Raw genomic sequence first — 27,828 nt, 5'->3', positions numbered from 1 at the left:
GTATGTAGTTAAAACGACTTATCAATTCATGACACATTATATAATTTCACACATTGTAAAGTGTGAAGGATATAACGAAAATAATAAAACTTTAAACACACCGTCAGATTCTCATTAAAACCTCGGACGTTAACTGTTGCTAAAGTTAGAGGGTGTCCTTTTTTTCCTCCCCTTTCCTCAACACACAAACTTGTCAATCATTATTAGCTCTTTTCTAAATGTCAGTATAGCCCACGGGCCGTGACCTTTTTTTCTACACATTACTTTTCGAACAGATGAAAAAGTAAAAGGACTGTCTGTTCTTTCATGCACATCACCTGCGGCGGAGTACCGATTTTTCATTTCTGGTTATGTGGTGATGTGTCGATGTATCTCTTCACTGATAACACTGACGTGCATCTTCTGTATTTATTATTAGTACTGATGGCACAAATAATAAAAACTGGTTTCTCTTCAGTTAGCCACCTAAACCTTCCTAAGTCCCTCGAAGCAATCAGATAATTCCTTGACTCCACGACTCGATTTCACAACTCCACGGCGTCTTTTCAGACATCCTTACTGTATGCTCGCATGAAATTATAAAATGGTTGAATTTAAGGCCTGCATTTTACAAATTTCTTCTTCGGTCATATCCTGATTTGCCTAATTACCAGAAAATCTCTAAACATATCTAAGGGTAGTTAAATTCTTGTTGCGCCTCCTTATCAATTTCTTCTGACAGAGCCCAATCTTCACACCTCTGCTGCCACCTTGTGGTCACCGACATAAATTACAATAAGACAACATAGAGGATCAATTTTCTATAATGTAACGCCACTCATAGACAAATTGTTAAACTGACTGAAACAAATAGGCTAGATCTAAACAGAGCACTAAGAAGTTACAGAATCGTATTAAAAAATAAACACAGGAACAACACATACATGTACTGTGTTGACAACATGAAGCCTGGGGGTAAAACAGATTCAGCATCTATGCAAAATAGTGATTAAAAGTAACGATTAACATTGTTTAACAATAAAAAAATACTGGAAACACCTTTATTTTTTACTTACTCAAGCACCAGCATACAAGGATAGCAAACCTGCACACTGAAAAAAAGGAAGAAGAAAAAAAGACCAATCCCAGACCAAAGATCCCACTGTTTCGATAGTTTCTTGCAATAACATAAACCCCAAGAAAAGGAAACCAAAAGACCCAGAACAGTGGAAACCTTTTCCAGACTTCTTTCTTTATGGTGCACCACAGAAAAAAAACAAACCTTTTTAGAACTTGGGAAAATATTTGACTCATTGAAGCTTTTTGTCACATGCTTAGATAAAACCAGAACATATATAAGCCAGTTGATGAAAAATTAAATAATAAAATACAGGCAATATTGGACTATCCCTTTCAGGTAGTAACTGTTAGACTAAAGGCTACTTTTAATGGAAGTCAAAGAATAAGACCCATGGCGTTCAGGATCTAAACGCCCTCTTTGTTCTCTACACCGTGAAATGAAAGCCCTACGCGGAACGGCACAGGTTGGCCAGGCGGTGCTCAGCCCTTTAGAAATGGTAGGGTGTGTGAGTGACCCAGTTGGAAGTCTGGTCCTTCGTGCGCTTGGCGGAGCTGTGGGTGGTGAACAGAGACTTGTAGGCCTCTGACTTCCCCTCCATGTCCTGGATGGACCGCTTGCTTCCAGCAGCGCCGGCGGGTTTGACGCACTTGGAGGAGCTTGAAGAGCCAGAGGGTCCTTGTCCTGTGGGGAAAAAAAACAAAATAAAATACCATTAAGGAGGACAGTTACTGATATGCTTTTATAAGTAGGTATTTTATGACTGTGTGATGTTGTCTCACCTGAACAGCCGGCAGTTTCGCCATTCTGTGCCACTGGTTTGGGTTCTGAGGAGCTGGTTGCGGGAGAAGCAGAGCCTTTTGATTGAAAAGAAGAAACCATGCACGCATGGTTATGTAAGTGAAAGCAAGAGCAGTTCAGACAGCATACCAAACCTTATTTTTACATTTACATTATTGGCATTTAGCAGATGGTCTTATCCATTTTCAGCTGGATATTTACTGAGACAATTGTGGGTTAAGCCCACCCTTGCCCAAGGGTACAGCAGCAATGCCTCAGCGGGGAACTGAACCCGCAACCTTTCGGTTATAAGATCTGCTCCTTAACCACTAATTTTAACCACTAGTCTGACAAAAATACCTGTGGTCATATACATGACATGCACATCACAGTGAAGGGTAGACAGTAGCAACAGCTAACTAATGTTGCTAACTAATGTATCTTCACCTCATTACATATACAAAAACAGCACTGATGAACATTTGGGAAAGAATATGCTCTACTGTTTATTTTTTGTCTATATTTAAGATCATAATTTTGATTGTAGCATACTGTAATTTGCTACTTTCCTCTTCAAGTCAATTTGAATTGTTAGTCTAGTCTCGTCCTACCTATACCCACCTGTGATTACATTATTGTCATTTAGCAGACGCTCTTATCCAGAGAGACTTACTTTGGTTACAATTTCACGTGACCCGTTTATACAGCTGGATGTTTACTGAGGCAACTGCGGGTGAAATACCTTGCCCAAGGGTACAACAGCAGTGCCCCAGCGGGGAATCAAACCAGCTGCCTTTTGGTTATGAGCTGTGCTCCTTACCACCACACCACACTGCTCCTAATATTCCAGATTTTTTTATAGGAACTGGAATCGCAGAGGCGGACATTTCAGCAGCACAAACAGGAGTGTCTCAAGGCCAATATTTTAAAAATACTCATGTAAGATTAGGCACATATACTGCATTATACTGTCTCTGCACCACCAGCACAGGCATTACGCTAAGACACAGCGGTTAAATTTGGCCGGGGCTCAGCCACGGCACACAGGCCTACATTCTTCTATGTCACCAGGGGATGCACAGCCTCGCACATCTTCAACAATGTACATATATTTTTACACTTTTTTCATTCTTAATAATTCAAACAAATGACTAAAACACGTTTCCTTCGTAGCTGTAGAGAACATAAATGAGGTGATGTAAGAACTTGCAAATACAGTGCTGTGCAAAAGTATTTGCCCCCTGACCAATTTCTGACATTTCTTGCACGTTTGTCACGCTCATCCATTTCAGATCAAGCAAACCTGAATATTATACAAAGATAAAACACAAGTAAACACAAAATGCAGTTTTCAGTGCCAATGTCATTTATTAAGGGAAAAAAAAACATCTGAACCTACATAGGCCCATGTGAATAAGTAATTGCCCCCCTAAACCTAATAGCTGGTTGAACCACCTTTTGCAGCAATAACTGCAGTCAAGCGTTTGCGATAAGAGGTGATGAGTCTTTCACATCGCTGTGATGGGATTTTGGCCCACTCTTCTGTGCAAAATTGTTTAAGATCAACCAGATTGGATGGTTTTCGGGCATGAACAGCCTTTTTAAGGTCATGCCACAGCATCTCAATAGGGTTCAGGTCGGGACTTTGACTAGGCCACTCCAAAACCCTCATTTTGTTCTTTTTTAGCCATTCAGAAGTGGACTTGCTGGTGTGCTTCGGATCGTTGTCTTGCTGCAGAACCCAGGTGCGCTTTAGCTTGAGGTCTCGAACTGATGGCCGAACATTCTTTGCCAGGATTTCTTGGTAGTGAGCAGAATTCATGGTTCCATCGATAATGGCAAGTCGCCCAGGTCCTGAAGCAGCAAAGCAAGCCCAGATCATCACACTTCCACCACCATATTTCACTGTTGGCACAATGTTCTTTTTATCAAATGCAGTGTTCTTTTTGCGCCAGATGTAACGGGATGCATTTCTCCCAAAAAGTTCAACTTTAGTTTCGTCAGTCCAGAGGACATTTTCCCAAAAGCTTTGGGGATGATCAAGATGCTTCTTGGCAAAAGTGAGTCGGGCCTTGATATTCTTTTTGGTCAACAGTGGCTTTCGCCTCGGAACTCTTCCATGGATGCCATTTTTGCCTAGTGTCTTTCTGATGGTGGAGTCATGAACATTGACATTAACTGTGGCAAGTGAGTCTTGCAGTTGTTTAGACGTGGTTCTTGGATCCTTTTGGACTTCTGCAGCTAGTCTGCGCCGTGCTCTTGGAGTAATTTTGCTAGGTCGGCCACTCCTGGGAAGGGTCACCACTGTGCCATGCCTTCTCCATTTATGGATAATGGCTCTGACAGTGCTCCGCTGGAGTCCCAAACATTTACCAATGGCTTTGTATCCTTTCCCAGACCGAGACATCTCTATAATCTTCTTTCTTGTTTGCTCTTGAAGCTCACTGGAACGCGGCATGATGATGTGTGTTCAGTATGGCCTACCTCACCTTGTCAGACAGGTTTTATGTTAGTGGTCTCCTGATTGGAAATGTCTGGCAGCAATCAGGCCTGGGTGTGGCCATGAAATTGAACTCAGCATTCCCCAATAATAGGATTTATCACAATTACCTCACCTTTTAACAAGGGGGCAATTACTTTTTCACAGAGGATCATGTAGGTTTGGATAGGATTTTTCACTTAACAAATAAAATCACAACAGGACAAATGCATTTTTTTAATACTTGGGTTATCTTTGTGTAATGTTTGAATTTGTTTGATGATCTGAGAAGGTTAAGTGGGACAAAGGTACAAAAAGGTAAAAAATCAGTAAGGGGGTAAAAACTTTTGCACAGCACTGTATCAGAACTTTCACGGGGTTTCCCTTTTTTCTGTCAATGGGTTTCCTTTCACAGGTAACTTATTTTTTATGCTATGTAGCGCGCGTTATGTTACATGGTTCGTTATGTTTTTATTATCGTTATTAAGCTTCTCATAGCTTTCAAGCTGAAATTAGCTAGAATTTTTCCAATCGCACCGGTTTTAGCATACGTGCTAAACGGCTAATCACACCAGCATGACCGTACACACGGTTAAATGCTACCTAGCAGATCAGCAACCTCAGTCACTTGTCAGTCAGTCAGACAGCACAGATGATAGGAGGATGGCAAGGTAGGGAGAAAAATAGGTCAGAAACTGACACGTTTAATAACACACAGCAGCCTGTGTATATTGCAATATTGTAAGATGTAAATTAATTCCAGTTTAATGTAACTATTAAAAAGACTGTTCTATTCATATTACTTTGTATTATTATTCTCTCCTTTAGTGGTAACAGCACCATTCCTATATTTGATACAGATACACAGGAGAGTGCACTTACAGAAAAATTTTATTGTCATCAGCTGTAGTTTTGCGCACTGCCAACAGTATCTAGAATGACTTTGATTAGCGTTTTAGTGTTCAGAAGAGATGGCTGTCTTATCTAGTTATATTTTATTTACAGTTTGCCAAACGATATCAATCAGATTTTGTAGTCTACGCACACACACATGTGCACCCATGGCAACCCTGAAACCACAGAGGTCCCCCCCCCCCAACACACACACACACACACACACACACACACACACACACACCACACACAACAAATCCCAATTTAACCCCTGCTAAGACAGATTTACTGTTGAAACACCACTGATATTTGAGACATACAGAGAGATCTGTTATTTGTGAATTTAGAAATGGAGAGTTTCACAAGGGAGCAACCATTCCTTCATTCGCAATGCGATCACACTTTCCCTGAAAGGGTATGCAAAAGGTTTACACGTCACCTACATAAACATTTTGCGATATCCACCAAGAACAATCACTGGAATTCATTCAACATTTCTTTGAGCTCCACACAAGACGTGATGAAGAAGTGTCAAAATAATAGGAGCAGAAAGAGCAAAGCTGCACATCAGGAGAATTTATTTTTGGGGCTTTGCGGAGCTTTTTTGGTGTGGTGGTTAGAGGAGAGTAATACTTCTGTAACGACAGACCACAATGTATGCAAGGCTACAGCCATTCATGTGTCAGAGGCAGATGGGCACTGTAGGCGCAATTTTAATTTTAAAAGTTTGACTAACAAATGAGCATTGCAGCGCAGGGAGAAAGGGAGAACCACCAGACTTAAATCTGACCATTCTTATGACACAGTTCTCTAATTGTTCACCGCACCTGACCAAGTTGATGGCTAGATGTTTATTCATCGTGATTTTTCACATCTGCTGACGAAGCACATTTAGCAGCAGTGGGTAAGTTTACTCATTTCCCCCAATTATCTTCAGCAATCTCCAGCAGGCTGCAGTCACCAGATATCCACTTTGCAATAGTTAAATCAGAATTGCTATACATTATTAAAATGACCAACTCGCAGGAATCTCAATTTTCTCAAATGGTCATCAGTGGAAACTATATGGGGAAGAGGAATTGGTGGCAATTTGCTTTTCACAGGCAAAAGCGTATTTTGTACAAAGGTGGTATTGCAAGCTTTATGTACTTTGATAGAACTGAAACTTGAGCTGCCAGTTGGCAGTTGTTAAGTGTGTACATAAGAGTCATGCACTGCACCTGAAAGCAAGTTCAGCAACACTCCTGGTATATTCAGCGGAACTCCTCGTTGCCCAATTCACTTCCCCCGGAGCAAGTAAAAACATGAGTAAGTGATTTGGCCAGTAGCAAGCCCGACTGGTTAATAATTCAGCATTTAGCATTTTGCTTTGCAAGAACCACAGTTTCGGCGTGCCCAGCTTCATGAAAGCACACCAGCAGGTGTGTGTTCTTGTGTGGAAAAAAAAGAACAAGGTGGGTCACGTTGGGTCCTGTGACCAATTACACCATAGCTCTTGACCAGTAACTAGCTACCTGTGACAGTGGAAACAGACTAAAGAAACTGCCTGTTGTCAGTGTTGTAAAGCACTGTTCTTTATTCTGCAAACTATGCCATACCCGGGGAAGTAGAAATTTAGTTTAGTCAAGTAGATGGAGGTCAAAACAATAAAAGGTAAGAGATTCATTTAGAGAGTAAGTTTTTGTTCGGAATAAGTACAAGTTTTGATTCACACTACGATCCAGAAGTTGTAATTAAACATTTCATTTTCTTCATCAGTTTTCCTTTTCATTTCTTAATCCTACAGCTGGATTCTGACAAATACACTGACAAAACCATGCCATGCCAGAAGAAAAAGAGAATAAGTATTTATCATACAAAGCGTATATTTTAAAAAATATACTTTTTTTAATGAAGTGCATGAAATGACTCACCAACAGACAGCCCTACATAGCATAAATGAATGAAACAATACTTGTTTGGTGTTGATGAGTGACACATTAAGTCACTGTACATTAGCTTCTCTTTCATACAAAAATGTTATAGCCTCTCTTTAAACACCATCATTTTTTGTTTGTGATCTCTGTGTCGAGACATAACAAACCATAACTTACCTTTTCCATCCTCTGACTTGGAGATGGTCTCAGCAGCCTTGCTCTTCTTAGATTTCTGAAGTGTAGAAAAAAAAAAAAACAAAACCATCTATGTACCCACTTATTTCATTCCAGGTTTTATGAAATGGGTTGTTAATAACACTTATATGCAACAAAATACTATAAAGAAAATTGATTCATGAATGCGTCTTTCTATCTATCTATTCGCATTGAAAGGTATACCTGCCAAGAAATTCTTGGTGAAGAATAAACGCATAGTTTATGACAGTATTTAAAAAAAAAAAAACATTGTTTAAACGGTTTTGACACCTTGCCAGCCTTGGCTTTGGCCCTCTTCTCTTCCATGTTCTGTCGCAACCGCTCAACCTCTTCCTTGCTTCCATTAAGAATGATAATGTCGCTCTCCTGGAAGGGGTCGCCACACTGTAGACAGAAGAGGGCACTATTGGTTTTGAAAGGCCAAACCAACATCTGGGCATCTAATTGAGTGGCTGTCAAATAGTCTCTTGTTGATATGCTGTCAGACACAACACTGTGGGCAGAAACTTTGATAAGCATTCAGATCGAAAAAAAAAAAAAATTGGTTGAATTTGTGCTAATTATTATTGTTAACAAACATCTGTTCTCACTGTAAATATCACCTTCAGCAATCAGGTGTCAGCTTTTAATGTAAAGGATAGAGAGAATATTTATTTATAATTAAAATGTGTACAGAATAGGTGTAAGAGCCAACCATTCAGAACCATAAATCTGCCAAAACATGCAAATTCTGTTGAGAGTTTAGTTTCACGTTTTAGGGTTTTATGGTGCAGTGGAACACTGTGAAGGCACGTTCAGCATCTTAAGTGAAATAAATGAATACATGAATGAATGAATTAATAAATAAATGCAAAAAGGATTGTGCTCACAAGGGCTAGAGCTCTCTTAGCTATAGACACCAGTGTCTTGTCAACTTCAATTGTTGAATGTGTCATCTGAATCCGAAATTGATCATATTCAGTTTCAAAATGTTAAAACACAAATTGAACACCCATAATTCAAGTTTACGAACCTTAAATTTGAGTTAAAAGATTCAACTTAAATATTCAACTTTTCTGATACATTCAGTTTCATTTCTTTAAGTTCAGTTCTTGAGATGATTGAAATCATAAAACACCACACCCAGAACTAGCACCTCCTCCAGGAGCAAAGACTGAACACTAGAGATATACATGACAAACACGTGCCCTTTTCTCCCATTTCCACATCCCCCAACTGTGAAAAATCTCTGAATTCAGTCAGTTACTAAAAATACAATTCTAAATAATTCGGCTTTTATCATGCTAACGTCACAGATTCAGGATGCATTCATCACATCCTGGCATCAAAGTATAACCCCGCCCACTAACTGAAAATGAATATCACGCACATGTGAAAAGCACATTTGAAAGGGCTGCGATTCTCTTCTTTGGCTGGAGACCTGGCTTATCCGTGGTTTATAGGTAAGCATGCTTATCATCCTTAAAAGAGAAGAGAATTCAGCCTTTGCTTAAGTGATATGTACAATACCAGTCAAAAGTTTTAGAACACCTCCATTTTTCCAATTTATTGAAATTTAAGCAGTTCAAGTCCAGTGAATGACCTGAAATGGAACAAAAGAAAGCGGTAAACTGCCACAGGTTAAAAAAAGTTTACGTTACCAAAAACTGAAAAAATAATGTAAATTTCAGAGTTATAAAAAAGGCCTTTTTCCGGGAACAAGTAATGGGTTAACAACTTACAGCTTTTCTTCTCTACAGCAATGGAAGTAAATGAAGCCTTGAACGTTGATGCAAACAATTCCTAGGTGTCCCGACTTTTGTTGAATAATTACAAACCCTCTGTCTGTATAAAAGCAGTGTTAGAACAGACTGTGTTACTACACCCTCTGAAGCATTATTTGGACAATATTGCACTGCAGGAAGTAGTATATTGCTTATCATAATGGTGAAAAAAGGCAATTAACAAAGACAGACAGAACATTATAACCCTTAAAAGTGTAGGTCTTTCTTTTACAGAAATTGGGGGTGTTCTACAACTTTTGAACGGTAGTATAAATCCAAATGACATACATTACAAAAAAAAAAAAAAAATCAAATTCAGATGTGACAAAGCATCATCACTTTGTTCTCCAGTTGTATATTGTACTGATACAATGCTTCCATGCCTCCATTATCAAAATTCTCGCTGTGAATAGAATTCTACCTGACAGATGCAGAGTTAATGCTTTAATATTTTCTTAATGAATCTTAATTCTACACATTTAACAAGGTTACTAAATCCTGGATTGAAAAGGTTTACATTCAATATTTTCCTAGACTTTCTTTTACCTTTTATGTTGTGTAAATGCGCTATTATTTTAGCTTCATAAACATGCTTTTTTAGATTTTTTGTAGCAGTTATCTTTTCAAACTTGGTGTCAAATAGCCTTCCAAAGGGTACTGCTGCTCCCTGTTTTTAGCTGTGTTTAATAAGCAGTATTAACCAACAGCAAAACGACGAGGTGACTTTCTGTTTTTGGCATATCTGACCATTTTTAACTCCTACAAGATACATGCATGTGCTAGGTTAAATTTCATTTCATTGAGCAAACTAGGTCACAATGCTGTGCTTTGCTGAAATACATTTTGTCAGTTACTAAAACAGTACACAAGAAGGTAAGTGGAAGAAATGTGGTTTCCAATGCAGCAGACTACTAAACCACCTATTGACCTCAACGGAAACATATTTGTGACATGGCAGTGTATGGAGAGACAAAAAAGAAAAAAAAGCAATCATGAAACTAAATCAAGTTCATACCCTGAAAGACTGTGTAATTCAGAGAGTAATAAGACATAGTCTCTTACATCTTTTCTTCAAAAGTTGTAAGAAAGACAGAATCCTTACTTAGGAAGTGAACAAGCTTTAAGAGGTAGCCTAGAACCGTGCCTGACTCACCCTCTCCCCAGGCAAAGGGTTCTCCCCATGTAAAACACACTAAAACAAAAAGCCTTGACATTTTATCACAGAATTTCCTACTATGGAAAAAAGAAAAAAAGTTGCATTGCCTTCACACCAATACCAAACAAGAACATAGCCATGCCCCATGCTAACAAAAACAGAAATTATGTGGAAAATGCCTAATTTCTTTGTTTCCTATCATGACCTGAAACCAACAGCCTTCATTATTTAACATGTTCATGTATATTTTCAAGTAGGGCTGGGCTATATGGCAAAAAATATGATCACAACATTTTCTTCCATATTGATCAATATCAATATTTATCACGATATACATGGGTTAAAGGTCTCCGGCCCCACACCGGGAATTATTAGATTAGATTAGATTAGATTCAGCTTTATTGTCATTGTGCAGTGTACAGGTACAGAGCCAATGAAATACAGTTAGCATCTCACCAGAAGTGCAAAAAGCATATATAAATAGCAGCATAAATAAACAGCAATGGTGTATAAAACCGGTATGTACCAAAAAAAAAATCCGGCATGCAGAGATTTTAGATCAGGTAATAAATTATTACCGGCTCTGATATTACCAGACCGGAATGCAATTTTATTAAAAACAATCACTGACGTGGTGTTTAACAAACGGTAGCCTGTTAAGGCGATGTGCTAGCACGAGAGCACTGTTTCTATACAATCGGCAACTAGTCTCAACTTTCTGTGAGGTGGTGTCAGGAAGTACTTGCAGGGACTGTATCAGTTGATTACTGCTCAATAGGCTAGCATGCATTCAAGTAGATGGAGCGTAGGAGCAAAACTTGTGAAGGTTGGTGCAGACACAAGCACAATAGAACGGGGGGTGAAACATAAATGGTGATAGGCTTGGTTACCTGAAAACGGTACTGATGGACAAACAGTGCATGTTCAGTGTATGTTGTCACAAATTAAACGAGCCCGGGAGCTGCTTTGCACCGTGTGTTCTAAAAAAAATACAGTATGGGACAAGCGGCAAAAGGTATTGTCTCGGCATGATACAGATCCCTCACACAAAGCAGATGTTTGGGGTCTTCATTATACATCGACGTTGCCGGGAGCTGTGGCCACTGTAACTGCTGCCGCTTCGTCCATCCAAGACCGCGTGTGCAATCATAAAGTCCGCATTTATCGCAGAACATGACCTGTCTTTCAGGATAGCGCCAGCGTTGACCTGTGCAAAACATCACAGGACAGAACTGCGCTCTCCAAACTTAGCGTGTCAAATACACAGGCCAGCTACCTAGCCAGTCACGACACTGCCTGTCACATTAGGCAATGTTTAGCGCACAAGCTGTCAAAACAGATGTTTTCACAGAACGTTGTCCACAAACCGCAACATGGACGGAATTCTCAATGTAACACGAGTTCACTTTCACTGTCGCTTTTGTGGCCGTCGCCGGTTCCACTTAATTTTATTCTAGTTTCAAGAGCTTTCTTCACCACCGGTAACTCAGACAATGTTTTGCAGTAGCAAATGGGCGTGTACTTTGACGTGCAAGCCACAGACTGCAGACTGACTGGCTGTTGTCGCCGTTTTATTTCTGCTGTGTGAATGGCTGTTAGATATATCCATAGAGTAAAAATGTCCAAAGCTTATTGTTATTAACATAAATTTTTACTGCGATCCAGTTTCAAGATCATTTTATTGCCCAGCCCCCATTTTCAAGTTAAGTATACATTTTAAACTTACATGAAATGCAAAATTTTCTGAACATTTCCCATGTCCTGGTTCAAATCTGCTGGTACCTTTGGCTCCTTAACTGGCTTCTGACTGTGTGGTTGCTCACACGCTCTTCAAGTCCTCAGTCCTGCCTATATCTATGCTGGAACAGTTTCTTCTCATTCCTTCTCAGGCTACATACTATTATTGAGTGCACAATTTACATTTGAATAGTTCTAGATCTTTCCCTCAAGACAGCTCTTTCTAGAACATTCTACTTTCGGAACCTACCACTTTGACTTTTCTACGGGTTTCTACACTTCACCACACCAAAGCATCTCACCACACAACTCTCCTCTCAGCTCATCCTCACAGACTCAAAAATGAAAACTTAAAGTGCCGTTTAAGACAGATTAACAAGCTGCAACGTTTCCAATGTATCCATCATCAAAATTCTTCTCCACGTTCACCATTTTGAGCTGTGTCTTTCTTGTCCTTACTGTAATGCTTTCTAGTGTCTTCTTGTACTTTATTCAGACCCAGAAAACAGCAGAGGGCACCGTATACTGCTGTGTCTGCTTATTTTAGGCTGATATCGCCCCACTTCTACCACAGACCTTCACTGCAACAGCTTAGAAATGTTCCAGTTCTGCCACTTGTGGTATGGAGGTGGTTTTAGTGCAAGGCTAACTGCATTTTAAAGCATCTTGCATCCTGAACGTAATATTTAGCTCATAACATGTGCCAAATAGCTCCCACGGACCTAATACGTCAATTCAAAATTTCATCAGAGTGATCTAGTTACTGGTGGACTTACAACAGCATGGCAAAAAAGTAATGGGCTGAACACTGTGCTTACCAAAAAACAAATCAAATGATAGCCTCCAGTTCTGTAAGGATATTTACACTACACATCTGCATGCAAAAATCAGCCATCAGCAATGTTCACAACAATAAACACAAACAGGAAACGGAAACATAAGCTGAGACAGACTGAAATGGCAGAGGGCAGTGCAGTCATCAGGCATTGTTAAAAATTATCTTTAAAATATAAAGCAGCTTGGGAAAAAGTGATACATGCTATAAGCTACACACCACACATAGTACAGACGCATGCAGGCACACACACTCGTGCACCCTCACACACAAAGACAAATGACCACTAAAATAAATCGCCACCAGGGGACCCACTGCGTCCCACAAGCGGGGACAATGTGACCTCTATCCCTGTGAACTGCTCGCACAAGAGGTCTAATCTCAAAAGCTGACCTGGCAATAAAACGGGAAAAAAAAGGCACCCCTCTGGATCAGTACAAGGCTATCCGGCAGATACCTGCGCCACACTTCAGTCAGAGTAGCAGTGCAGACCCTCAGCGCACCGAGTGGATCTAGGTGTTGTGCTCCAGCAGTCATAGTAACTGTAAAAACAGGTTGCTGGGGGGGGGGAGGAGGGCGGTGGGAGGAGACAGACCGGGCTAGTCGTGCTGAAGCCAGATGAGATCCTCAGCCTGTTACCAGGCGAGGGCAGCCCCCCCGTCTCCTAGGGGATGCAGTCAGCACACCTCCATTGCAGATGCAAGAACAGACGTAGGGCAAAGCCACACGCCGCGCTGCCTCTCCGCTCCACACCAGCGCAACCGCACACGGGGAAAGACATGAGCGGCGGCGGACGAAAGCAGAGCGGAGCGGAGCGAGACCGGCATGGCTTTCCTGGGCTTTCCGCCATCTCCATGACTCCTTGATCCAACCGGAGGCAGTCTGGTATTTCGGAAGGACTACCCTTGCTAATATTTAACCTCTTCCACTGCAAAGGGACTGGATTTCACAACGGTTAAGGTATCGACCGCATTCTCCTGCGTGCTTCTGCTTCCCTCTGCATGTCATAGCGTCTTTCTAAAACTCGCTCAGGAAGTAAAAGTGCTGTTTTTTCATGCCTCAATATAAGTGTAAACTACAGGAAACTACATAACTGTGCTTTGTATCCATAAAGGTTACATGTTCACCACAGGACTAAAATGACATTGCATATAAATACTTTCAAAAAAAAGATACCAGATAATCAGGTCCTGATTATCTACTGAAATACACCAGACCTCCTAAGTATACTCATAACAAAATATAACACATACCAAAACTAATTAATACACTGCTTGAAAGTTAAAGTAAATAAAATAAATATAATAATATAATAATAACAATTTATTCATTTATAAATATATTACAATAAATACATTTATAATAATAAATATGCTGATATCTTCAGATCCAGACACTTAACAGCATGCTTTTCTTCACATGTAACTGTTACAATAAATCTTCAAACTTTGAATGTCGTTATAGGATTGTGGTAATTTAAGGTTTTAAAATAAGGATCATCCATGCTGTACTGTGACTGAAAGTTAAGAAACATTGCATTTAATGAAGTTTTCATTTAACAGAATAGTTAGGCCTTAAATTTCTCATTGTTTTAATTCATCTACAGATTGTGTATGTTAATAGTCTGTAATCAATGAGGATGTTCTTGTGTGGAATGCATGTCTGAACAAGAAAAGAAAAAAAAAAACATTGACTTCTCAGTTGGGAAACTGAAACTTTGAACCTTTCATTGCACCCGACTCTTTGTGGTTTCAAGTCACCTCCTTAGAGGATTCAGTGCTTTTTACTGCGGCTGTTACAACACACAAAAATCAAGGAGAATTCATTCATTTTTTGCCATCAAAATATGCATCTAAATGGAAAAAATATTCATAAGTGAGCCTGGCTTTATCACTCATTTGTTGTGGATACCAACCTCCAGAATCATTAGTTTCCCTCAATGGTAACCTCAATGGCCCAAAGCACTGCCTGTACAAACCCCTGGGATTTCATTAAACTTACGCATTTCCATTTCAGGCTCCATTCTCTAACCTCTGTGTCACCTGATAGTGCACTACCTGGTTTTTTTACCAAGCTCAGATGAATAGATATCTCAGGGCTGTAATTGAGTAAACACTAAAGTGTTTTTGTTATTTTTCCTCTTTTTCAATTTCTTCATTTCATAAGCTCTCTTCAGCCTCTATCCTTCATGAAGTTATAGTCCTCCACAAAGTGCAATTTGCCACTTTCGAGTCTGTTAGTGCCATGAACCACACACATTTGCATTGCCAATATTGTGACCACCGCAACAAGGGAAAATGAACATTGTCTACAGATGCTCTTCTAAGCCTGTGATGTCACCTTAATTCCTGTTATGTTAAATATGCTTCTCACTTAAGAACCACCCAAATGTATTTCTCAACAAATTGCATCACATGACTTGAAATGAAAAAATGATACATACAGGAAGGGTGTCACTCTGATCTTTTCCCTTTCGCTACCGCAGGCTGAACACTGTGGGCTTGGTGCTGGAATATTATGCTCCAGCTTGAAGGCACTAAGTGCAGTTTCCTCTTCTGCCTGGGAATCTGTGTTCTCATCTGCTCTGCCATTTACTTGAAGGCCAACATCTTGAGCGCACCCGCCACTCAGCAAAGCTTTGTCAGCTGCAGACCTTTCCCCCAGTACTGCACCGCACTCTTGCACAGGGGAGAAGACACAGAATGGCAGCGGAGGGACTGCCTGGCGGAGGGCTACTTTCTGTCCGGCCAGCTGAACTGCTCCCGCATGGTGAAGGAGCTTCACTTCATCACCAGCCCGCTGAGCAGGGAGGAAGAGGAGTACCCCCTGGCCTTCATCATCACCATACACAAAGAGCTGGAGATGTTCGCGAGGCTCTTCAGGGCCGTCTACGCCCCTCAGAATGTGTACTGCATCCACGTCGATGAGAAGTGCCCGCTCCAGTACAAAACCGCCGTCCTGCGCATCGCTGCTTGCTTCCCCAACGTGTTCCTGTCCTCGGTGAGTGAGAAGGTGACGTACGCCGGCTTCTCACGCCTAAAGGCCGACATCAACTGCATGAGGGACTTGGTGAAGTCCCCCGTCCGCTGGAAGAGAGTCATTAACCTGTGCGGCCAGGACTTCCCGATCAAGAGCAACCTGGAGCTGGTGCGGTACATGCAGAGCAATAAGTGGAGGGACAGGAACATGACGCCGGGCGTAAAGCAGCCGTCCTCGATGAGGTACCGCACACAGACACAGCACAGGGAGATCAGGGGCTCCTACGTAGCTCCCAGAGGCAAAGGGCACAAGAAAGGCCCTCCGCCACACAAAGTGCAGATCTACTTCGGAACGGCCTACTACTCCCTGACCAGGCCATTTGTGGACTTTGTGCTGCAAAGTCAAGTGGCCAGAGACCTACTGGAGTGGTCCAAAGACACCTACAGTCCCGATGAACACTACTGGGTAACGCTGAATCACATAAAAGGTGGGCTGAGCCAAACCGACAAGTTTTTGGGTTTTGCGAACGCAACCTAATCTCATAAAAGCTGTCTAATCATCTCCTGCCATCTTAAAATGAAAAAGAGGTTATAGAAGCTAGTAAGAAATTATGCTTGCTTAACTGTCCTCTACATTGCTTCTACACATCCGGAAGATAATGCTTATACATGCTAGATTTGATAATGCAATTTGACTGCAACCTTAAAAAAACATATTACATCTTGACTGATTTTTCTAGATGCACCAGGAAGTCACATAAATGGAGGCTGGGAAGGGGATATTCGGGCAATAAAATGGAAAGATCAAGAAGGAACTTCACACAACGGGTGTAAAGGTACTGTACTCCTCATTCACATCATCTCATGCTCCTACAACACAGATTTCAAAACAATCTACAGTGAGAATTTGTTTTTTTTTTCCCTTTCCAACAACTTCATGGGATGAGATTACTACCAAAGCATCAGCAGTGTGGTGTAGTGGTAGGGAGCAGGGCTTGCAACAGAAAGGGTGCTGGTTTGATTCCCTGCTGGAGCACTGCTGTTGTATCCTTGGGAAGGTACTTAACTCACAATTGCCTTAGTAAATATCCAGCTGTATAAATGGATGAAACTGGAATATATGCAAGTCGCTCTGGATAAGAACATCTGCTAAATGACAATAATGTAACTGGGGCTGGGCGATATAGCCGCCGCGATATATGGAACAGCTATTTTTAGCGCAAGAACAGCTATCCCCGGTATGTGGCGTTAGGTTTCTTCCTGTATTTTTTCCCTTTAGTCATTCCTGATGTGGGAGCACACCTCCAGTTTTCCAAGGCCATGTGAAATGCTTCCGGGGGAAAACACGCCACTCATATCTATTCAATGTTGATATCACAGCAACAACACTATGCTGCTTCCATGTGGTAGATAGAAACACATGGCTACAAAGATAGAGTGAAAACATATGCTATGTGTTTTTCAAAGCTAATAGGTAAGTTAACCAACATATAGATACAAGTGATATTTTTCTGCCCCAGAAGCATTTCACTGAATTTTGAAGGTGTGCTCCCGCATCAGGTATGACTAAAGGGAAAAAAATAAACCTAATGCCACATACCGGGGATAGCTGTTATTGCACTAAAAATAACTATTTGATATATTGCTATGGCTATATTGCCCAGCCCTAAATGTAATGTAATTGTGACGTAATGTAATGTAAAAACATCAGGTATGAGGGTCCCTCTAAAGTGTTGGGTTTTGCTTGATAGGATATTACATCAGGGATATCTGCATCTATGGACTTGAGGATCTGCAGTGGATCATTGACAAGAACAGCATGTTTGCCAACAAGTTTGAGGCAAAGACCTCCCCTGAGGCCTTAGACTGCTTGGAACAGTGGCACCGCCAGAAAGTTCTCCAGCAAGCAGAGGTTCCTATTCAGCCAGACTGGCAACTTGCTATTGAGACTAACAAGGTCCCAAATGCCTCGACAGGGCCTTCTTAGCTCCAATGATTTCCCCTGGCATCAGCACAACAGGTATGATGTGTTCAGTCAGACGATTTGTGGCTTTGGTCAGAAACAAAGTATGCTTATAACCGATGGCTTACAGGAGGAGAAAATCTTATTTTCTAACATTAAGGATGGTCTCCAGCACTAACATCTACTTAGCACTAAGTGCTGAAATCATATAGCAACAAAATGAACTGAATACCTGACCATGGAATCTGATGTTACTAAGGGCAGGTATTAAGTGTTTTCCTAAAAAAAAAATATATATCAATCCGCCATACTGTAGCCATTTTAAAATCATACTGAATCTGTTATAAAGCAGATTTGCTTTTTCGGTTAAGGGACTTGAATAAATCATATTTATTTGCCTTCGGCCAACTACTTTTTCCACAACACAAAGAAACGATGATGAAGACAATGTTATTTTGCATGCCCACAATGACAAAAGAATTATGTCGAAGCTACAAAAGACTGTTTTGAATCAACAGAATGAAGAAAGAAGAAAGCTTTTGTAATATCCAACTCTTGTGAAGCACTGTGTGGTCAAGAATGGGATCGGTGCCTCATTAAGGGCTGAGGGAGCTAATGGTGTTGTGTAAATGACGCACAATCATAAACACTCGAGAATTCAGAAGTATCCCCAACTGCATCACACAGTTACCATTAGAGGATTCTGACCCACTTAGAACAGGACCACACAGAGTACTCTGTTTGTAATTGCATGCAGATGGCACAAGGGATTCCACTGCAAACTATTGCTAATGGCCATCTCCAGTGGATAAATGGTGTTGTCTTGTTTTATGTATTTACTTGAATGCAAAAGTGAGGATTAGTTATCACACTTCCAGGAAGAAAACTTGCAGTCCTTGACTGCAGGCTCAAAATGGAAACTCTTATTGTTCTGAACATGGATGCTCAGAGGGGGGCAGCTTATTTAAAACAGCAGCCAGAGATGCGCTGTTTGTTAGAAACTGGTTCTAAATGCTGAGACTACTTGTGTAAAAGATATGTCTTCTCAATTTCCAGAGAGAAGACAAGCCTCATAAAATAGCACACCAAGTTAAGACAGGGTCTATACATACTGCAAGTGGTCTCTGACTACCACAAAAAAGTGAAAAATCTCTGGTGACTTGCCGTATCTTAAATATTAATGTATAAAATTCTTCTTTTAATCTCTACAAGACCCTAAAAATCCAACAGGTAATAAGGAACTGCAATGATATAGATACGTTTTCCTCAGGGATATATGGAAAGATATGACTTAATGTTGTGCCTCTGTGCAGCTTATGTTTCGTCATTTCTATACTTATCTGTGCCTGTGAGAGATTATTAATGCAAATATTTATTTATGCAAATTATTAATGCAAATATTTATTATGACAATTTGTGTGTGAAATATAAATCAATTTTGAAGTTAAATATAATGTAAAGTGGAATGTACTATGAACTCAAGTGTGTATTTATGCATTACTTTAGTGCCAAACTAAGCACAAAGTGTATGAAAAGGCAAATGAAAGATACTGGAATAATACACAACTTTTTAAAAAACAAACAATTCTGAATATTAGCTGTACAGCTTTTGAAAAAGTGTTATGATTAAACAATATTTGTGTGCTGCCTAAATAATGCTATGTCCTGCCTGGTAAAAACAGCTGCTGACAGATCCAAGGATCCCAATGTTTTTGTTCCTGTACTAAAAAGTCTAGGCAAAAGACTACAAATATTATGCATCTACTCCAATCTAATACCACAAACGTCTTAATATGTAACGGTATAATGAACTAGAAAGCTATATTATCAGCACTGCATCTTCTGTCTGTTTGAAATTACGCATCCGTTCTTTTCAAGGGACAACGGATGCTGCGAACTGTAAATAAACACTGCAAAGTTTTTATCGATAGCAACAAAATGAGGCGTTAAATTGTCCCAGTGTGCCGCTGCCATGTCTACAGCGAGCAGCCCACCGCTGCAGAGTCTGCTTCCCATCACCTGGCAGCTTAAGCGTGCAGCAGCCGCTGAGCTGATAGGAGGCAGGGCAATTAAAGAGAAACAGAGCGTCTGTTTATCTTGTCCCCAGGACACCAAAGAAGCTTTTAATAAACCGTCAAGTGGCGTGGTCTGAGACATTCGCTCATCTACATCTGTAGCTGTGAACACAATGGTGTAGGGTAATGCTAAGAGGCTGTTATTAGACTCTGCATGCATGTTAGTATGACGTAGGAATTCTGCCCTTCTGATTGTTAGCTGATGTGTGACCACATTTTTCAGCTTGATGCTTTATTAATTACTGTGTTACTATAAGCTCTGTGCCTATGTTCTTGTTGTCCCTGTGATATGTATTGAATGTATCCTGCCACGAATACCTTGTAAGTCACTCAGAGCGAGTGTCAGCCAAATAAATATAGAATGCACTGACGGCGCAGTGGAGCAGTTTTCTTTAACAAGCCTTTTAGCTAACGTTCTGTCTCCTGGGGAAGCCTTTCGTATCTGCCAAAGTTTCGTATCTGCCAAAGTTGCACACTGTTTAGAGATTCACACATCTTGTAGAGATATTCTCCTCATAAAATTTTTCATGATTAAACAGAAATGAAAACCATACATGCCGTACATGCCATATCTGGTCCATATACGATGAGAAGGCCACACAAGGTTTTGAGGCAGTTTGAAGACATGCCTTTGTGTGCCTAGTACACATATTACAATTTTAGCCCTGCTTTACCACTTTAAAATGCCATTTTGAGTTTGCAACATGTTTCCCCCACTTGGCTGTGAAAGTATGTCAACGGAAATCTTATGGTTCGTCCAGTCTCATGGGCAATGAGCATAGCTTTCAATCCCCTTAGGAGCCAGTGGACATCAAACAGTTTTTGCAGTATCGAGCAATTTTTTACCAATTCATATAGTGTTGCATTTTATCATCAGTGAATGACTAATGAGCTTATGAAAAGTAGTCATTAATGGCACAAGGTGTCAACAAACAAGCAACTCTCTTTTGCAGAACCACAGCAAAGGAAATGAGAGATCTGTGAAATAAGAAACATAAAATTCAAAAGGTGAGAAACCAATGGGAGCTGTGAAAGTTAATTTCATCTGTCCGCAAACAGCTACTGCCACACAAAAAATAGACGAACGTTGAGTGAGAATATATAGGGCTGTTAAACAAAAACAGGCAGTGACTGTGTGTGTCCTGGAATTTATAACCTTATCAGGCGAGCAGTGACCAGCATAGTAACCACACAGTGACCAGCACAGGCTCCAAACCATGACCAGGTCCTTATGGGGTAACAGTGATCACAAATGTCACACACACCCTTTGTGTCTTTTTGACATCTGCACAACCGATTTGTAGTGGCAAAGAACCACAGGTGCACAAGTACCCTACTGTTTTGTGTTTTTACATGTGTTTTATCCTTTTTTCTGAATCTTTGGAAAAAGTGGCAAAAAAATCCACACAGTTTATCAACACTAACCAGGTTATAGAGGGTTAAAAGCACAACTCATTGTGGCACAGTAACACGTGTGTGTTTAGTGCTATATTTTTCTTACAAGTATAACATTTAACGTTTATTATATATACTATATAAAGTCCATATGTGTAACCATCAATTTGGTGAAACTTGGTCTTGAACATATATAGTCCATCATGCCTCACACTTGCATGTAAAAAGGCAACAAAACTACAATCAATCATAAAAAAATAAAAAAAAAAATTAGAAGGACAAATCACTGAAACCGGAAAAGTCAATAGAGCAAATGTTAGGTTAATGATTCACATGTGAGAATAAAGGGAGAACAGGACCAACCTTATCAAAGTGGAGGTTCAATTCAACAACAGGGTGCTAGTACTCAATAGGACACTCTGTCCTCAAGATTAACATCTACAAAACAAAAAGCCTTACAAGCCCACAACTTGCTCACATGTAAATTCTCAAGCATTTTAAAAACCACCTCTGCCTATTTTTAAACTCTATGGGTAAGTGAAGCTTAATCTACACAGGAACTCTATCGGTCTGCTTTCACAAGATATGAGTACCTAAACCCTGCCCCTCAATAAAACGTTATCAATTCTACTGCTGTCTGACAGGGGAAGGTGAAGATGGAGGATGAGCATGAACTACTCAAAAACACCCCTTAAGTCATCTCTCTCCCTCCTTTTGTCTTTGGGAGACTTCAAATATATTCAAAAGCAGGCCCACATAAAAATGTCATGATTTGTTCCCTTCAATACACAAAGATATTATTCCATGATACACAATAGGCTGAGTGAATACAAACACAAGAGTTTCTCCAGTCACAGTACAGACTAATTTTAAGTCTGAATATGATTACTCCGGATCAATTAGATTGAATTGGCTGTCCACATCCTGTTTTCTGTTGTATGTGCAGAATCCTTTCATGGCACGATTAAAGAAGCTACAGCATTCGTCTGTAGCTTTGCGCTACTAACAATTTCACAGTAATGGGATCCAGCAATTCAGAACACCACAGAAAAATAGCTGGGACACAAGGATATAGATCCAGACAAGAGAGCTGAGATTTATCATGAAAAAAAGTTTTATCATGACTAGAAAGCAATCGCACCTTAACGGCAAGACAAAAATATAGGTTAAATTCTGCCAGCTCTCAGAATGTTGTACTGCATGGAGGTGAATTTCAATGCACTGAAAGAACTGATTGGGTAAAATTCTGTTTGCAATGATGGTTTTTGTTTGGAGATGCATTAATATTGCATGCTCATATTGCTACATTGCATTTTGAAAGGTCGGATGTCCTTACACTGGCACCGAGAAAATCATCTGCTAGCATCAACTGACAGGTATGGACTGACATTGGGATACCTCAGAATCTGCCAACACATTAAATGAAAAACATTTTTTGGTACGTAACCTCACAAGTTATGCATACAAGAGCAGAAACGTGCGAGATAGCGAGGGTAACATAGGAGATTATCATAAAGCCGCATTATTTCGTGAGAACTTCTTAAATACACCAGGGGAGATTTTATCAGCGCTGGAAATGCTTAAAAAAGCCAGCGCTGTAAAAATAGCGTTGTGACACCAAGCTCTTTGTCTGAGACTGCTATGCTTTAGTCTGCACTCAGCAGAATGCTTCACATACATTGGTAAAACTCCCTGTATACACACAGCCTATTGGCTAAACCGCAATGCTGTGCAGTGCCCAGACAGGAGGGCAGAAGACAGAGATCTACTCATCTCACACACTTCTTTATCCACACTGCAACAGTATAGAAAAATTAGGACTGAAACAGTGGATTTATTTTCTTGCTTACAGTTGTGGATATTTGTATTTACATAAATATGCAAGCTTGGGTTATTGTCAACTGCTGCAATTTTCTTTACCATGGCTTTTTCATTTCAAATGACACTGTACCTATTTACATATTGCATGTATGTAATGTATGTATGTATGTATGTATGTATGTAAGTGAATGTATATATTATATATACACACTCACACCAGTACATAATTTATGCAATTGTATTTAGCACATTTCTACAAATCTACATTCTACTGAGTTGTTTCTGTGTGGAAGTGGAAGTGAAGTGGCTCGCAAAAATCACCAACTGTCAAAGAAGCTCGAGTGAAAACCCTCCAGCAGGACCCTATATGTTGCCATTCCAAAGAGAACTTGGAAGAGTTTGACCTCAAAATGACATGACATCTGATGGCTGGAATTCTGCTGTGAGTTATAGTGCAATTTTTAAAGCAAAGGGAAATATCAGTATGTATGGGCATTTGATACAGTAAAGGCCTACAGTAAGACTTAAAAAGTGAGAAGACTTAAAAATAATTTGAATTTCCTGCATATTAGCAGTATATTTAACAGATACACTTGAATTGTAGAGAGCTTGGATTAAAGTACCATTTTAGACTACATAAGGCATTCTGTCAGCTTCGTTTTCAATTTTGTTCACATATGGAGGACAATATTTTATCAATGGATGGAGAATGGTAGGCAAGGCACTGATGGTAACATCTGAATGGCAAAGTTTAACATCACGAAAAGACGCCGTAGATTATATCTACTGGACAGCCTGATTATCAAATGTTGGGACATAGTACCACATCCCACTTGTTATTACTTTATGTTCACCGTATACAGTTTATTTAATCTTTAGTCAATTCCTACCTTGTGGCAGATCTCAGTCCTCACTTCCCTAAGGGCGCGTTCTGAAAACACACAGCCGCAGGTCTGTAAGTAGCAAAACCTGGGAGAGACAGGAAAACATGTACATCATATTGTGGCTAGCACAGGATGTTCACTGCTGTGATAGCAAATTGAATATTATCTGAATTACATTTCCCACTACAGTCTGACTCTGACAGCTGAAACATTTTAATGCACAGTTATGACTGAGTTTCATCAGAAATGATGCAACTGCAAACTGAAAACAACTCTAAATTCCAAGTTTAACTGACATTTAATAAAACAATGATTTGAAACAGTAACTTAGCCATCAAATAAAATATTTTTGTTAGCAAGCTATCAACCCCCAAAAACAAGTGGCTTTCAAATCCCATTCAAATTCTTTGTGAACTGAGGTGCAGAAACATGTTGACATAACCTCCACCCTGCTAATGCTGCGTCCAAGGAGGTGACTGGACCAAATGCAAATGTAATGGTCAACAGCTATTCAAGATTTGATTTCCTGATTTGTTAAAATCAGGATGTATGAAACAATAAATGTGCTCATTAAACCTCTGTTTAATGAGTGTAACTTTATTATGAAGACAAGGGGTATAAGCAGAATGACCCACTCTGAGATGTGCAGTCTACTGTAGGCTGTCATGGATTACTCCTTATTTAATCTTGTATTCTTAAAACAGAGGATATTGCATACTGAAACCGCTGCAAGTATCAATTCTAAAACATGCAGGAACACACTGAATTTTACTGATGATGTTAGACTGCGTCTTGGTTAATCCCTCTGGATCCCTGTTCTTATCTACAGTATTTCAATCCTTTGCTTTTGCTTTCAATATTTACTCATGCAGATGTGCCCTCTATGCCCTTGAACTACATTTTCCATTAAGCAGCACACATAAAAAACCTAATTCTTGTAGACTGAACACACACTCGTGGAAACTACCTCAGTTCCTAGAACTCAGACATATCTTAAGCCTAGTTCGCATTCTCACTCGTTTGCTCAGTTCTCACACGTGCACACACACACGCACACACACACATGCACGCACAAACACACACACACACAAACAACCTAAATTTACTCATACCTAAATGACCGTACTGGATTATTTTTTCCTGCTTAAGTATAATTTGCATGCCATGCTTCAATCTTAGGAAGCATCAGGGATATGAATATTTATAGATGATACTCCATATATGTGTGCTTGCTTGTCGTGATATTGTCGACTGTGTGTTCCTAGCACCCAATTTTCAATCATTACAACTGCTATTACTGATGGCCAATGTGTCCCTTATTAGTGTTAAAATTCATGACTGATTAATAGCTTGATGATTAATAACTGCTTTACAGGTCAGTGTTAGTTTTACTGTTCTTGCTGATGTGATGTTCATGCTGCTGGGGCCACTGGATGCGGGGAACTGTTGGACAGCACAATACTGAATTTGAAAAATGTCTGACTTTTTGGCTACAAAAAATCAGTTTATCTTGCAAACAGAGAGAGAGAGAAATGGCCTTACTTGTGCTTGCCATTCATTTCCAGACCCACAACAGGGCAGATGAACATGGCACAGTGAAGATCCTCATAGCGATCTCCCTTAGAGTTCATCCTCTCCCCCTCCCAAGCAGGGTTATCCGTCAGATTCAGCTCTTTCACATCCTGCTCAGGAAGGAGAGAGGGCCAGAGACACACACACACACACAGAGCTCTTGACTTTCCTGCCTTCATGGAAAGATCACTGACCTTCCCCTTTGAACAATTACGGGGACACACTTAATAAACACAATCAGTTTTCCCATGCATCTTGAACTGACAAACTTTCATTAATTACATGTTGAAAGTATGACTGCAAGATTAAGGTTCCAGGCAAACCTTTATCCCACGGATATGCACTGCAACCTCTGTGTTGGGTCTCTCTGCAGATTTGTCCAGCAAGTACTCAATCACAGCATCCTTATTGTAGAGTCTACAGACATGGAGGTACACAAATCATGCAGTTGATGAAATTAAATTATGAACAATTAAGCCTTCCACATTGCCAATAATCAAATCTACATAAAGGGAACAGAAACAAGGCAAGTGGAAGGACAGATTGTTACATTTGCTTTTAAATGTGGTCTTTTAGTCTTTGCACTTTTTGAAGGTGACTTTGAAACAGATGTAAAAGGAAGTAAGCAATATATTGCAATCAGTAAGTTTCTAATCATTTAGAGACTGTAAAAGTGTGTTTTCTTTGATTTAACAGCCCAAAGAAAGGTTACACAGCTGAACCATTTACTGCTTTCTATCTCAGTTTTTTTTTCACCTTTTTGATGATTCAGGCCTTTCTCAAATTTTGAGTAGTAGTAGTTTTTAGTCTTTTCACTCAGATATCTTTGAAAATAAAGCCGTTTACCTTCCCAGTTCACAGGTTACAATGGGGCGACGAAGTTTCTCCTGGCTCAGAGCACAGTAACTCCAACGGGCAATCAGTTCTGCATTTTTGTCGACCTATGTTGACAGCAAAGAAAACAAATACAACTATTACATTACCAAGTTAAAGAGAATTCAAATTCTCCCTAGCAGGTTAATTATTTGTTGACAGGTTAGGTTTGTGCAGTGCACAAGAGCTATGCATGAGGGAGGCTCCATATTAATGCACTTATGTATTTTGGATTCTGTGATCTAGTGACTGTGATGCATGATAGTGTGCGTATTTGGCTTCCCTTAGTTTCTAAGCTGTCTAGTCAGGTTTCAATTGTTAACAGTATTCTAGTCCTGCCACAAGTTAAGATCACACTCACTGGTCTAACACTGTTTCTCATATAACTAAAATGGATACACTTCTGTTCTTTTATGCTGAAAGTCTCTCTGGAAAAGGTGTCTGCTAAAATAATGTAATGTAATGAATACAATGTAATGAATACACCTGAACACCAAAGGCAAGGGCTTAATACATTGGGCATGCATACAGACATTAACTAGGTGTGTTTGTGGCGGTAAATTCTATCCGTCATAACACAATTGTATGCAACGACAAAAGAAACTTAACAAATTTAGCAACACACATCATGCACCTCATTTCAAATACAGAGTCGACAGAGTAACATGTAAACTGGCATTTTCCTCCCCAACGAAGCATTAGGGCACTATGTCAGGTAGGATCAGCAAATAGAATATTTCACCATGCTGCCCAGTTAGCTGCTCACTATTTTAATTCACGTTAACAAGCTATCTAGTTATAATAAAGCAGGTCTCAATTCAAGCTAGCTTCCTAACAACACTTTGGCTGCCAGTGTTATTTGCCAAGTAGCTTACGTTAGCTAGGCATCACCCTAGTTAACGTCTGGTTAATATTGTAACAAACGAACGAGCTGGCTAGCCTCCCACCAGCCAGACAACGGTATTCATAGCAACAGGAGTTGTTAGCTACGGAAGCTAGCACCTAGCCAATTAGCATTGCTGACTATTAGATTGGCTGGCTTCAGGTTATAATATTTACCACAATTAAAGCACCTAATTAGATAGTAATCAGATAGTAGATAACTAGAATAAGAACGTTTCATTTAGCTAGCTGCCGTAAAACATGAAAACAGAGATAAGTAGCTTTTGGCAGCTAGCTGACAGACAAGGCCTTAACAAAGCTAAGGTAACTTAGCAAGCGTACTACCAAAAACTGATCGCAAGCAAACGAATTACCCACCTTTTCGACCTTTTTGGGTCCTTTCACCAGCTCATGTCTTTTAGGAATCGTTCCACCGTCGCATCCCATTGTGATAGTTTGATTAGGGGAGTCCTAATTTAATAAAAAAATATGTGCAAACAACTTCTTGGTGGGCACCAGAAGGGAAAAGCCTTAAACTGTACACAAACAAAA

The 27,828-nt window shown here is 40.0% G+C and overlaps 2 protein-coding genes across 3 annotated transcripts; one reads left to right on the top strand and one right to left on the bottom strand.

Annotated features, from left to right (window-relative positions):
* Positions 1-325: 325 nt before the first annotated feature.
* On the bottom strand, positions 326-27,828 carry rtf2 (replication termination factor 2). The gene is made up of 9 exons (XM_036531496.1): positions 27,655-27,828; positions 26,368-26,462; positions 25,845-25,938; positions 25,492-25,631; positions 23,956-24,034; positions 7,613-7,726; positions 7,304-7,358; positions 1,840-1,914; positions 326-1,741 (listed from the first exon to the last, which is right to left on the bottom strand). The coding sequence occupies exons 1-9, from the start codon at positions 27,721-27,723 to the stop codon at positions 1,548-1,550; spliced, it is 915 nt and encodes a 304-aa protein (XP_036387389.1). The 5' UTR covers positions 27,724-27,828; the 3' UTR covers positions 326-1,547.
* Positions 13,719-17,812, top strand: gcnt7 (glucosaminyl (N-acetyl) transferase family member 7). Of its 2 annotated transcripts, XM_036531494.1 has the most exons (4): positions 13,719-13,793; positions 15,319-16,299; positions 16,552-16,647; positions 17,563-17,812. In XM_036531494.1, the coding sequence occupies exons 2-4, from the start codon at positions 15,351-15,353 to the stop codon at positions 17,796-17,798; spliced, it is 1,281 nt and encodes a 426-aa protein (XP_036387387.1). In that variant the 5' UTR covers positions 13,719-13,793; positions 15,319-15,350; the 3' UTR covers positions 17,799-17,812. The 2 variants fall into 2 exon arrangements, with proteins under 2 accessions (XP_036387387.1, XP_036387388.1); XM_036531495.1 differs by lacking the exon at positions 13,719-13,793 and having other exon boundaries at positions 15,265-16,299.

The sequence above is a fragment of the Megalops cyprinoides genome, chromosome 6, assembly GCF_013368585.1.
Source record: "Megalops cyprinoides isolate fMegCyp1 chromosome 6, fMegCyp1.pri, whole genome shotgun sequence".
Lineage (NCBI taxonomy): Eukaryota > Metazoa > Chordata > Actinopteri > Elopiformes > Megalopidae > Megalops > Megalops cyprinoides.
Note: the sequence above shows the minus strand (reverse complement) of the source record. Positions and strands in the feature narration are given on the sequence as shown.